Source organism: Musa acuminata, chromosome BXJ3-8 (genome assembly GCF_036884655.1).
Source record: "Musa acuminata AAA Group cultivar baxijiao chromosome BXJ3-8, Cavendish_Baxijiao_AAA, whole genome shotgun sequence".
Lineage (NCBI taxonomy): Eukaryota > Viridiplantae > Streptophyta > Magnoliopsida > Zingiberales > Musaceae > Musa > Musa acuminata.
The window spans coordinates 6,205,475-6,220,280 of record NC_088356.1 but is presented as its reverse complement, the minus strand read 5'-3'; the positions used below and the strand labels follow the sequence as shown (position 1 = coordinate 6,220,280).

General features: G+C 35.6%; 1 protein-coding gene across 5 annotated transcripts; it reads right to left on the bottom strand.

The window, feature by feature from the left end:
• Positions 1–970: 970 nt before the first annotated feature.
• On the bottom strand, positions 971–14,495 carry LOC135645497 (CMP-sialic acid transporter 5-like). Of its 5 annotated transcripts, XR_010498803.1 has the most exons (17): positions 14,142–14,491; positions 13,573–13,794; positions 12,611–12,727; positions 10,845–10,901; positions 9,801–9,878; positions 9,310–9,354; positions 7,756–7,815; positions 7,355–7,477; positions 6,523–6,600; positions 6,246–6,315; positions 3,303–3,410; positions 3,053–3,186; positions 2,903–2,979; positions 2,501–2,549; positions 2,341–2,404; positions 1,291–1,457; positions 971–1,056 (listed from the first exon to the last, which is right to left on the bottom strand). XR_010498803.1 is itself a non-coding variant. In XM_065163908.1 (16 exons), the coding sequence occupies exons 2-15, from the start codon at positions 13,726–13,728 to the stop codon at positions 2,354–2,356; spliced, it is 1,203 nt and encodes a 400-aa protein (XP_065019980.1). In that variant the 5' UTR covers positions 13,729–13,794; positions 14,122–14,492; the 3' UTR covers positions 1,138–1,457; positions 2,341–2,353. The 5 variants fall into 5 exon arrangements, 4 of the variants coding, with proteins under 4 accessions (XP_065019980.1, XP_065019979.1, XP_065019978.1 ...); XM_065163908.1 differs by lacking the exon at positions 971–1,056 and having other exon boundaries at positions 1,138–1,457; positions 14,122–14,492; XM_065163907.1 differs by lacking the exon at positions 971–1,056 and having other exon boundaries at positions 1,138–1,457; positions 13,573–13,786; positions 14,142–14,492.
• Between the last annotated feature and the right edge of the window lie 311 nt (positions 14,496–14,806).

The window sequence follows — 14,806 nt, the reverse complement described above, 5'->3', positions numbered from 1 at the left end:
TCTCTGACTTCAGCTTCAAATATACAATCAAGTATGACATGAAGGTTCATGCTCTGAAATGACTCACTTTTGTTGTTTTTGGACTTGCATCTCTTAAAAGTCTTAGCTGATGTTAAGGAATAGACATTTAATCATTTTCAACTTGTATTTTTGAAATTTCAAACATTTAGTCCCTCTCAATTTGGATAAGCTTTAATGCCCCAAGCAAGAGTTAAAGATTGCATGGGACTTACAGATGAAAAGAAGTTTTACATAAGCTATGTTGGTTGTATAAAGAAGTATCAAAATTTTATTTGATGAGAAACTTTTAGATGACAAAGCAATTATGCCTTTGATATGGAATGTAGGAGGATTCATTAGTATTGTAGAAATGTATGTGGAAGATTTTTGGATTTATTAGAAAAGATAAAACAAGAAATTATGTATTTGTGAAGAATTATGTGTAGTTCAGATCAAAATAAAGCAAGGAAAGAATCAACATGTCCAGCAGAGAATGACAGATACACTGATTAAACGAGATATATCATAAATAAATAAATAAATTATTTAGATATATCATTATTTATTTCATCAACATAGATGAAATAAATCCATGTAGTCGATTTCAAAACACAATGCATAATAAATTATTTGTCACTGTTGTTTGTTCGATATAAAAAGTAACAAATTTAGAAATTATCTAAAATTTCTAAAACTATATGATGTTTCTTTCAATTATCTCATCAAAGAGAGAGAGAAAGTTTTACTCCCTTTTTATTTGCATTTCAATTGCCAAAAGAAAGAGGAAAGTGACTATCCTGCATAAACAGTTATCACTGATACTGCACAGGAAGCTTTCACTCCCATTCTATCTTTTATCTCTGAGTTGCTACTGATACTACTGTACTGTAGCACAGAAAGCTAAATGTTGGACGTACTTGAAATAAGCTGAACATGAAGAATTCTTCATAAATATGCAGCACAGACCTTGCCAATTCATTTGTCATAATATGCATGGAGGTTGTGCCTGTTCTTCATGCTGCTGCCTCATGATGGATCTCCTCATGGGTAGCTGAGCTATTTCATTAAAGAATTCAGGTTTTTGCATCTCATTTGAAAGAAATGTTGAGGTTATACATCCAAATTATAAGAGACACAAGCATGAACATGGTGCTATTGCATCTTGAAATAACAAAATGATTATCCAGGTAATGATAACTATAGACTAAAAAAAAAATAGTTCTCTGTAGATCAAGTTCTTGTATGACCATCTCTTACAACTGGTTTATAGTTATTGTTTTCCCTACTCACCTTCAAGGCTTTTCATGCTCTTCATCAATCTGAAAACACGAGTCTTCTACAGCCGCTAGCTATATACCTTGTGTTCGGTCGGAGTCTGCAGCAAACTGCTCTATTTATTGTAGTTAGGACTGGCTTATCTTTTTCTTGTGACCAGTCAAAGAATATTCTTCTGACGTCTGTGGCAGAGAACAGTTTCAAACATTTTTTACAAAGTTACGAGCAAGATGAAAAAGATTATAGGTATTATTTAGCAGTTAAATAGCATATAAATAGTCAAAAATAATAAAAATTTGCTGGATAGGGTACTTGAAAACTAAAGTATACTGACTAGCCCTTCATTCTTTTTCTCAATGACCAACCTAGTTACCATATTTGGTTAATTGTCACAGTGGCTAATGTAAGAATTAAGTTTGCTCTATAGACATGGAGTCATATGTGATCTAAATCCCGTTTGAGAAAGTAGGGTTGTTGACGAAATCCGTTTGAGAACCGCGTCTAATTATTACTCAAAATGTTTGGACATGGTTCATCTTTTAAGATCCGATAAACTTATTGGATCAAAATGCAAATGCTCGATCCATATCAAATAATGTGTATAAATCTTCTACCAAATTCCAACCAGAATTTTGAGCAAGGGTTCCATTATGGACCTAATAAGTTGACAAATTACAACCAAATTTCCAGTACTAGTTGTCACCTGTTAGCTTCTTCTGTGCTAAGGTGATTAGACCACATTGAAGAACACATGTATGCACATCGCATGCATGACGCATGCACACACCAACCGACGAAATCCACAAGTTGCATGTCAGACTAATTCTAGTTTTGCACTTCGTACTACTGCACCCAACTGGACATTCTAAATATGAAGTACCCATGCCTTTTTAGTAACATACCTCAACTGCAAAAAGATTGCTACTTTTACCATGGCTCACAAGTGGCTTGAACAGCTTAAATCAAAGAGGTCAATCTAACGCATGAATTTACAATCAATATTATAGTGGTATTTAGGTGTCAGGCATTTTCCTGAAAGAAAATAGAGAATTGAAAGAAGCTAACCTTGCAAGAAAATTTATGTGGGGAGAAGTGGTTGTTTCTCATCAGGTCCAGAGTGGTGGCTAGCCTGAAAAAGGAATGTTGATGTATGATACATCTTTAAGAAACATATGCTTTTATTACATTTCCTCACTGAATCTGTAATGCTGGAAAGTTAACTTACATCCTCTGTTGCACCAGCAGCCATATCTATGAAAGATGTTTCCTTGGATCTGTAAAATCAAGGCATCAAAACACATTAACCTCAGAACAAAATAAACATTGATAATCATTCTGCAGTCATGTCTGAGTGTAAATCTTGTTTGTCACTCCAACTCAGCTATTACATGACATCCAAAAAAATACAGTGCAAGTGGCAGTTTTTGACCCTAGCATGTGAACTGTTTCTCTCAAACATAATCAAGGACAAAGAGAAGGGTATGTGTCTTTTTTTTTCAGTGTGTGTGCGCTGGCAAGGGGGTGCGGGGGTCACGCAGGCGCATGATAATCTTCTTCATAGAGATGAAGAGGCAGATTAACAGTGACAAGAAAAGCAAACATAAAATCACAAGACAAGAAAACACACCTGTAATCTTGGGCATCCCTCATCTCTAGATCTCCATTTGGAGTTTCATCTTTGACTTTTGCAAGTGGAGAAAAGAACTGTGGAAGAGGATATCAGTAATTTCTAACAAATTTATACTGGTAGATAAACAACTTGAAATTGCATCATTACCTGGTGCATCGATATGAACACTATTGAAATGCCCAATACAAAGTTCATAGTGAGAGTGTGACCAAATAATGCAGCAGATGCTATGCCAGTAAAGATAGTGGCAACTGTCGATGAATATTTTTTCAGAATTGTGTCTGCATACATATAGAAATGAGCAGCTTAATGCAAAATTTCAAAAAAAAAAGAAAAAAAGAAAGGCCAGAGAACAATAAGAAACTCCAACTCATGTTTTTAGTAACTATAGCCCCACCTGCATATTTAAAAAAGAAGGACGAGAGTATTCCCTGTGCAGCATTGTTGCAAATGAGAAACATTGTGGCCTTTGAGTGTCCTTCAAGTATGTGAAAACTACTTGTCCCTATAACAATCAAGGGTGCACATTAAACATTCATATTCATAGAACGGTTTAGAAATGGTATGGAGGTACTTGCAAATCTTCTATGGTACAGGCATCTTAAAGAAAGCTAGAACATATGATGTAACTAATGTTTATGATTATGTTATATAATATCCAAACTCCAAAGAATATAGATCAACTTAAAGGTCATATAACACACTTAAGACCTGATTGTAATTGTCAAGTACATCGCAAAATGAGAAAAGAGCCCCAACTAAAATTGCCATTTGTCTTGGCTCAAGAACTATACAGGAAAGAAGCACTTCTCTTAAATTTCTCCCCATCTTCCTTACTGAGTGGTTCTTTCTATTTCACTTCAACATATTTTGTCAGAGGTGCACACTATTATTGCTAGATAATGCAAAACTTCTCTAGCGTTTACCATCAATAGACTCCAGCAAAATATTCTACCAATCAATTCTGACTCATCAGTAAGGTTTTCTATGGCTTATCCAAACAATTACTAGGGTCTAGGAAGTGCCATTAAACTGATAATATGACCTTAGGAAGCAGGGACAGAGATAAGACATGCACAAATATTATCTTGTCACATGGTCAAACATCATTTGGAAATGAGAGAGGGTCGACAATTGATAGAATGGTATTGTGGCTACTGATTCCCATACATTTTCATTTAGAAAAATGAACAGCTCAGCGAAACATAAGCACTTCACATTACTTGCCATATTCATGTCGGACATGCATCAAGCAAAAATAATTACAAAAAAACATTAAAGATACTTTTGTTTTACTTCAGACATTTGTACTAGATAAATTTCCTGTGCAATTTTATTTTTCTTGAATGATCTTTCAATGACCGGCAAATGGAGATCAGCTTTTAGATATGTTGTTTGATGTCAGCACTATGGTAATGAAACTAAAATGATGGTTTCATCATATTTCGCTCATTAAGAATTTTTTTCTTGTCCACAATTTTTGAGGATCATGTTATCAGAATGGGGCAGTTGCTGGTTTATCCTTCATAATGTTTAATATATCCCATTCACATGTCCAAGTTAGAATACCTAATATCATGGTTCGTCTTATCGGTCTGTACTGACCAGCCACTAGTGTGGAATGTACCGACATATATCGAAATATGATACGGTAGGGTATACCGAGTACTGACAAACTGGTATGTCCTATCCATATCGGCCCCCTGTCGGACCAGTATATCCTGTCTATACCAGGTGGTACGCCATGGTACGATAAATTTTGCCTAATATACCCTTACAAAGTACTTAATACCAAGGTAGGCAATACCAAATGATACCGCCCGGTACAGGCGGTACATACCGGTCCGACGGCATACCGGTATGCGGACCGCTCGCAACCGGACGGAACGGTTAAAAGCGCCTTGTATCGGACGATACGGGGTAATATCGGGCTGTAACGATCGAAATTTCGACTGTTACCGCCCGGCACAACTCGGTAACGGTCGAAATCGACCGTTACCGCACTGTAACAGTGCTACAATGCTCCATCGTATTATGGAGAATCATACGAGCAACAACAGTATGGTGATAGTTGGTCATCCTTCTCTGAGCAACAGTATAATACAGAGCAGCAGATCAGTAGCGAAAATAGAAGTTCTGACATTCACTAATATATGCCTCAAGAGCTGCCTCGGACAAATATGATTCATGACGATCAACCTACGATCAATACCACATTGATGCATCAATGACATACATTGTATCAATACACTATGTCATCGGATCAATTTCATGATTGGGTCCAACAAACATATCATATTGATATGCAGATATATAGGATCGAGGACCCCAATACACCACCTGTGGAGGCCCGTCGTTCATTTTGGTGGTAGAATCAACAATCAAGTATATCTACATACGTGATTATTTAATTCATTTGAATTTTAGAGTTTATATTGTAACAAAATAGTCTAACAATATAAATGATTTTTCTGTAGATATTTCAATATTTACAGAAGGACAATCCATAACGGACTGAAATACGAACCTTGAACCATGGTTTGCCGTACCGAACAGTACCGCCCGGTACGGGCGGTACGTACCGGTCCGACAGACTTTCGGTACGCGGACCGCCTCTTACCGTTCCGGTACTGTAGCAGTACTGTAGCACTGTAGCAGTGCTACAGTGCTCGGCACACCCGGGTGTACCGCTCGGTACACCTCGGTATACCGGTCGGTACACCCGTACCGTACCGTACCGAGCACGGGTCGAAACGCCGGTACGGTACGGTACGGCGAACCTTGCCTTGAACAAAACTTTCTTAAAGCCCGAAAAAGATATGTGATATCATTCTTACCTAATTTACATTAATTTTGCTAAACTTATACTATTACTATATTTATTTCTAACTTAAAAATCTTATCTTAGCTTTTTTTTTATTTTCAGATATTTTTGGAGGGTTTTGTACCCTAAATTAGGTGTACCGCTCGATACGCTTGGCGTACCGCTCGGTACACCGTACCGTACCGAGCAAGCCTCGAAACACCAGTATGGTACGATATTGCAGACCTTGCTGAATACCACATATTATACTGTCATTAGCAATTGTTAGGTAACTCTTGGCCTTGGCTCAGGTTATAGGCAAAAGACAACTTGATGGAAAACTTAACATGCTTAATAACCACTACCAGCATAGTTAAGGACGGTCCATGAACCATGAAATAAGCAAAAGTTTATAGAAATTAAAAATAGTGGTTAATGAAAGACTAAATCTAATCATTGATATAAAGAATTCCCAAAGTATATAAATAACACAAAATCCACAGAGAATAATTCTTGAATATTACTTGCAGATCATACCTTTGAGGACAGCAATACCGATGATTGCTATAAAGTTAAATATAGCACCATAGCCATATAAAAATAAGTTCTGCATGTGAAAATGGGAAGATTCAAACTGAGATTTACAAGAACCAAAATACAGAGGGGCTGCTAAATTGGAGGAATAACTAGTGAATCCATAGATCAAAACTGATAAGAATTAGGATAACACTTTTAACCACAAGAATATACACAGCAGGGAATCTTTTATTCCGACCTTAGTAAGAAACCAATAACAATCATATATGAGACTAACCTGAAGATATATGCTCGTCTCAAATTGGCTTTTTAAAGCATACTCATTATAGACTGAGGCTAGTGAAGGTACAGTTACCTGAAAATTTATCCTCTCAATGTAAGAATCTAGGATGGGGAAATAAAAATGTATATCTTCAACTTCAATTGAACAGGACTACTGGCCCAGTTATGAGTTAGTTAATAAGTAATTTAGATAAATTCTCTCAAATTCAGTCCCACTTGACAAATGGATAATGCAATCTGCTAGTATTTGAGTAAGATACAAAACATCAGAACCCTTCATGTTTCATATAATAAAATTTCAATGCTCTGAATGTAATTAAGTTTAAAATGTCAGGTTTCATTTCATGACAAAATAGAATGCCAAACACTAAACTAATAGACTTATGACAGTTATTTTACAAGAAGAGACTCTGGAAAAATCATGGATTATTCTGTTCCACATATGGGATCCTCAAGGGGTTCTTAAAGCCATATATACTATTATCAAACCTTACAACTTCAAATTATATGATAGTCAACAAAAAATTCAGTAGATTGACTAGTCCTGGAAGCAAAAGGAAACATCAAGCAAGAGTTTAGGGAATAGAAATAACTCCAGCTTCTCTCCTAGTAAACAACTAAATAAAAGTAGCCATAAGTCAGAACAGTGCAACTTTTTGTTTCTTAAAATTTTACAAGCCTTTCAACATTAATGTGTTAACCACTTCATTTTTACTGCAAGAGAAGAAACTTACTAAAAGGTTGTCAGTAAAGCTTGAAGATTCATCTAAGCTGATAAAAAGCAAGATCAGCTCTTGGATGTTTATACTGTAGTTTATAGCACTTACAAAAATCAGTGTATACATGTATGCACCAGTTGCAACAGGAAGACCAAGCGCTGTGGTACCCTCAGGCAAGGATCTAAGCTGATTAACACTGATTCCAATGAGCAGCAGTGCAAGAGCCTCCCACTGCTCCACAACAGGACATGAAAATAATAAAATATCAATCTATTTTACCACGCATGCGGACCATTTTAACTAATACAAGTAAATAAGAATTGATTATATGCTCATTCCAAGAATCCATCTTTGATCAAGACTACTAATTTTCTGCATTACTTAGAAAAGCTGAGACATTTGCCATCTAAATTGATGGAAGTTTCACCTAAAAGTCTTTTGACTTTCCATATTTTGCAACTCAAAAACTAAAACAGACTATAAAGTATATCCGTTAAGCTCAAACTTGCCTGGATAATGGAAAAGCGTCTTCTCATTATGGTCTTTAAAAGAACAGCAATTACCAAAACCTACAGAAGATTAAAAGCAGCAACAGACATGTTCAGACTGCAGGTCAGGGAAAACAAACACAATGTGGAACTTTGAGAAAACATGTTATAGCTGACATAGGAGAAATGAAGCAACACGATATAACCAACAAAATCAATGAAAACATGAAGTGACACCAGAACTTTTTTCATAACCACGTGGCAAACAACTATTTATCACAACTACAAATAACCCAAATAGAGGGAAACAACAAAGTCTAAATTTATACGAAAATGGGACTTGTTGCCTGCAGAATGACTTGACAGTCATATATATAAATCATTTCTAAGTTGAACATAAGATATATGTATGCACAATTTCAGAAAACATGTTGAATGAAATAAGTCTTTCAAACACATTTGTACATTAGTATCCTAACTATTCTTTCTTTAGTCCACAAACAAATATGTTAATTAATGGAAGGCTAGTCTCCTCAATCTTGTAACCAAATATTTAAGACAAATCACAAATTGAATTGGTAAATATGAAATAACTTTCTTAGTAAACAGAAATGTCCTTTTTTGTAAAAAATAGTAAAAAAATGCATCTCTTAATTAACTCTGAAATTATATCTTTGGATATTTCTTGAGAATCTTGCAAATATGTCATGAATTTGCTTAAAAGAAAGCTGACCCGTTAATTTGATGAACCTAGAAACACATGGCCAAAAAATACTGTCTAAATAGATGATGTAACTCTCAATGGTACTAGTGCAACTCTCCTACTACATCCAATATGGGACTAGTCAAGGTGTCATGAATATCATTGAGAAGATTTCCTTTTTTGTGAATTTTAATCATTAAGGGTTCAAAATGCCAAAAAAAACTTCAAACCTAGGATTGTCATTTGAACTTTCAGGTGTAGCATGTCCCAACCCATGCTGATCAAGAAGACAATCCTTGCTTAGAGCACCCTTGCCTCATGACAGATAATAAACTAAACATGGTTCGCATTATCGGTCCGTACCAATATACCAACCAACTATCAATATGATACATACCAAACAGTACCAAGCTATACCAACACATGGTACAGTGGGTTGTACCAATGTACCACCCATACTGGTCCTCTATCAGACTGGTACATATCGCCCGTACCAAACAGTATGCTTCGGTACGTCAAACTTTGAAACTAAGTACCGTAAACCAATGTAAGAACTGATATTATAAGTGTATCTTATTATGGGAAGAACAGATATAAGAGTCAAGGAATCAATTCTGAATACAACAGGAAAAGAAATTGTTGTGCTCAGAAGATTACCATCAATGGTACTTTACGTAGGTTAAGACAGAAACAAACATAAAAAAAAATTTATGACTTAAAAGTTAATTAACTTCCACAATTTATAACTATTTTTCATTGATCACCTTTAACACACATATATGATATGCACATTTTTCTAGACAGTATAGTCAATATGACATTTTGTGCAAATTTTGAACAATATTTTCAAAAAGTACACTAAACTGTAGTACCTTAAGGTTGCTCAACATTTTAACAGTAGCAGGGTTGAAGTATAACTGCACAAAGAACAGAAAGAAGTCAAACACAATATAAAAACTTCAGCATAGTTCTATATCTTTGGTGAAAAATGGTAAGGAGTATCATGTGAACATATGAACTGATCACCCTGTATGACACCAAGGATGGTGTGATGGTGTTTAGTGCAAATATTGTACCAGCAAGAACAAACTAGCAATATGGATGCATGCAAACATCGGCATGCAAATGTCACTGTTCTAATGCATCTCAAATCAGCACTCACATTTTGTGAATAACATGTCCAGCCACTGTAGTTCATGTTACTACTGCAACAATCCATGACTCCAGGTGCTAAGTGCATGGCAATCTGTCTATGCCAGTGTCTACATGGGTGAATGCACATACATCATGTGTGATACTAGCATAGTATAAGGTCATAATCCTTTGTCACTACCTCTAAACATAGACTGAAAGGGCTAAGTACCTGCATTATAAATTTCAGGTAATTGTTGATGGCATAAAGAAAGGCAGGAACAGCCAGTAGAATATTGTTTCGAGCTGCCTGTAAACAAAGTAACGCAATTGATAATCAGATGCTAACACTTACATCATAGAACAACAAGTATTCCTGGTTCAGAATTGCCCAGAAATCCAGGATCATTGGACAAATAAAAAAAGCAATTAAATACTAGTGCATTAAGAATGGCAAATGAAATTGAAATAAGATTCCATATAAATTAGAAGCCGCAAAACCTTCAATAAAGTATCTAAGCCATGGTCAAGCAGATGAAACTGTCGCCACAATCCAACAATTTTTTTTTAAAATTAATATGCAGTCATATACTCATTCAGATTCAAGAATAAATACTTGTATTCGCTAAGCATACTGATAGAAAAGCTCGAGCATCATATCCACAATGAGAAGATTCATAAAATAAATTTAAGCTTTAAACTTTACTGAACTTCAAGTGTCAAAAGTTTATTAAAATTAATAAAGAAATTATGATGAGGAACAAGCCAAAAAAAAACCATAAACTAGAAAAAGTCCTATGACAAGCTGGTCAGTCTATACTCACAATGAATCATGAAAATGGTTCATAAGCCAAAGCCTGTTGCAGATTCAAGAATGATGAAATCCCATAATCACATACTCTTACTCTGATTTAGAATTTCCTTGATATGTATTTCACAGTACTAATGAATGTAGTAGTTCATGTCATTTTCAACATGTAAGATAAGTTCAATGCCTTTAGTGAAATTTGAAACATTAATAAATAAAATTATGGATACTAAAAAATCATTTATCTGCGATCACAGGTAGGCTGAGCATACAATAGCAAACAAATCAATTATAAATTCTGTGATGAATAAGAGGAAAACAAGTATATATGTTAGACTAGACCAAAGATTTGCATGAAAGTGTACAAACAGGTCATATCCAATGCAATAGAACAACTTGAAAACTACTATATAAGAAAAAAGGAATTTTGTATCAGGAAAGTTAAATTGTCATGTGCAGAAACTCCACCTGCACAAAATTAGATACAGAGAGAAGAGGCCTTTCTCCCACTTTTTGTCGCCTAGACTGCCAATTAAGAGATGAATCACCAAGAGAAATCATCACAATTCACTTGATAGGAAAGACAACATTCACAAGTAGCATAAAAGAATATGCTAAGATATAATAATAAAAAAATCTTTGAACCATTAAACAATGTGATATACCATAAACACTTAATTAAAAGATAACTGTTTATCTATATGTGGTCTGATTAAACTGCTGCTACCTATATGTGGCCTGCAAATGTGAAATACCATAAGTAATTGCTGCTACCTAGGTATCCAGTGCCTAACAAGGAATGACAAAGTATATTTAACTTTATGTACTGCTAGAGAATGAAAGCACACAACCAAAATGAAAAATAAATAAAAGGAAAGTAACAAATCAGATGGAAGCAGTAGTATCACTTTCAATGGATCCCAACCTCATAGAAAGTTTCAATCAGCATGCCAATAAGCACATAAGCTAGAAACTGAGAATAACATTCAATAACTAAAAATTCAGAAGAAAAAATAAAGATTAGTTCTTGTATTCAATGTCACCCACAAAGTTAGAAATATTTCGATATTAGCAAGCACTTCTAATTTCTAACTAGGAAAATGATCTCTCTAGCAAGATCATATGTGCTGAGATGCTGGATAACACATCACAGGAAAAATCTAAAGGTTTTTGCAGGAAAGATCCCACCAAAAAGCATATGAAAGTTCAGTTGAAACTCTGTCAACTGCTTCATTAAATTCATAAAGATGTGAATCTCCCAAAGTTCAATCATGCACTAGCTAGCAGCAATTATTTTGGTGGGAAGAATGAAACGAAATGGGGTTAGATTAGAAGAAGAATAGTGAAGAAAGGTCACAAAGAACAAATAGCAGAGACTTATCTCCACAGCTAGGATAATTGGTCTAATCTAAACTGAAAATATAAATTCTATTAAAACCAAGTCCTTGTGTAGATATGACCACAGCACAAACCAAATGAGGTTCAAAAATAAAAGAAGCAACTTAATAGAAAAAAAGATTAATGAATCAAGGTTTAGAAAACCGATCGTACTGGTCAGTATGGGCCAGTATTTACCAGCCCAAGCATGAACCAGCACACGGACCACAGGTTTCCACCCAGTTTAAGTTCACACCACCGAGTATGGTTAGCTTACTGGCTGAACCACCTGGTTTTAATAATTAAAACCAGAGGCACTGGGCAGGAAACCCCTACCATTCTTTTTTTTCTTACAGCTTTTGACTGCTGTCACATTTATTTCCTTTTTTCTCTTTTTATTTCTCTCCTTTTGGAGTCTCTCTGGCTCCCCCTGTCCCTCTATCATGCAGCAAGCTCTTGCCTCCTCCTTGACAGAAAACCTTGTATGATCACACAGAAAACGTAAATACAACCTTTAACATTGGTAAGTCTGATGATAAAAGAAATTCATCCTCTTTATTTCTCACATTTAAGTTTTTTTATGGTTCAGCCCTAGTGAGGTTATGAGAATTAACTTTTCTTCTTTCTTCCAATGTGTGTCTCTGAAATCAGAAGCTTACTATAATATTCAAAATGTTGGCAAGTACATCATCTGCATCTCAGCTGGAATAATCTTAGGTAACTACTTATAACTTACTGCATTCAAAAGTGAACAATGTCAATGCACACACAATTAATCAATTCAAAGCCAATAAAAGCTTGAGCAAACATTCAGGAGTATGAGTCAAAGCACTCTAAAATTTAAATTATTTTTGCACCTGGAACAACAGCATCATAATGGCAAAGAGAACTTTTGTACCCTCAGTCAGAAAATTAACACTGATGGGACTAAATTTGAAGCTCCCATCCACCTTAGACATATAGACCAGGATGGGCTGCAAGAAAACAGTAAAATATGTCATACATAAGTTGACTAACCCACTAAATCACTAGCTCTTGAATTTATGAAATAAGTATTCTAATAATCATTGCCTGTCATCACTACAAGTTTTTGAAGACATTGGTAATGTAAGATATTGATCAAGTTGTTGCAGTGATAGTATATCTACAAGAACATACCTGCAAGAAGAGTTTTCCTAGAGAGAAATTTTACCAATTCAGTTGAACCAAATAGAGGAATAATTTTATCATTTTCTTGACTAAAAGAGAATTTCTCATATAGTTGTTAATGCAAATTAAATGTTAAAATATGGTATGTTACATTTTTTCAGTCAAGTATTTGTTTCTAAAGTCATTTAGTTCGCCTAGAACCATTTGCTTTGCCTCTCTGTACATGTAGTACACAATGTACATTTTAAGGAGAGCTTGTTGAGGAACTAAGGGTGCTAAACGCTACATAAAGTCAATCTACTTACTTGTTCTATATATTTTCGTAGAGGGTAAAACAAAGTGCTTAAGTTCCCTGGCACAATTTGGTCCATTAGAGCATACTAACTTAAATTAAATGATATATCCTCCACATATATATAATTGAAAATGGACAAGTGATTACATACCTTTTCCCTGATAATTAGATCATTTTGCAAAGACTATTCAACAAAGTTGTAGCATTCCAGGTCATGAGAAAATTTTGAACTCAAGCTACAACTTATGTTAATAGCAGTTTGCGAAATTTTGAATGGGATTGTGCAGGTTTCATTGTAGTACCCATTCTTACAGGCGGTGCTCTTGGAAGAATAGACAGCAAATTTTCGTAAACAGAACATTCAACAAGCATTACCTGGAGTCCCACCAAGATGCAATCACCAACAACCAGCATAACATGAAGAGCTCGTTGTTTTGAGGATATCTTGCTCTTATGGTTGTCATACGCCCTGGACACAGTTTTACTTGCTGGAAGCGGAAATTTGGAGTGACAGAAATTGCATTCTATCATCCTTTCCCCTAGCAACAAAAAGCTTCCCACCCAGCAACCGTTTATGAAACGCAGCTATCTGCAATCCTAGAAACATGCAAGTAATATGATAATCATGTTTTAAGATCAACCAGTCAGCGTGGCAGGTCAAGACCAAACAACAAGCATCACCTATACAAAACAACATACCTTTATATCATATTTCCACCTTACCTCATTATATACGGAAAGTGAAAAGGTTACCATACCCCAAACAATGCATGCCATAGTACTCTACAAGACAATTTCGCAATCGTGTAGCAAAAAGGAACACAATTCCAACTACTTTTTCATATCAAAGACCACAAATTACAGAAAAAATGCCGAAAAATCCGATATTCAGATCAAACACCACAATTTCAGAGTAAAACTCACGCGCTCAAAACACCAAATACCTGATCAGACGAAGAAAGCCCGTCACCCGATCAAGGCATTCTCCAACCGCCCGGTTCTCCCCCAAACCTCCGAAATCGGGAACGAACCGAGCCCTCCTCCCAAACGCGCTGGTCTCCAGGCAGAACCGACGGTTCTTGGTTCGGCGATCGACAAAGTGGAGCGAAGACGAGATCGATTCTATCGACAGAGGAGGGGAGAGGAACAGAAAATTCGAGGCGAGTGGGTCGAATGGAACCGAGGGGCAGTATCCAAAGGTCGAGAGAGAGAAAGAGAGAGAGAAGGATCGACTCACGTCTCTTTCGCTTCAATTCTACTGCACACTTCTCTATACGGTTTGTTACTTCATTTCCGCACCGCAACGAAGAGGATAGCAACGCAGTGCCCAAAATACCCCTATTTGTGTTCCTCATTTTAGAGTGGGGTTTTGGCTATTGCTAATTACTTCATTGCCTTTGTTCGTGGGTATGTAAATTTTCTACTCACAGAGGGTTCTCTGGTCATTTCAGTAACATGGGTGATTCTTTGTATTAGGATATTATTCTTTGTAACCTATTTCTTGTTATTTACGATCTTTAAATATTCATAAATTATATATCCTTAATTTATATTTTAATTTTAATTTTTTTTTATCTATTATTATTCTTCTTCTCTTTCTCCTGCGAAG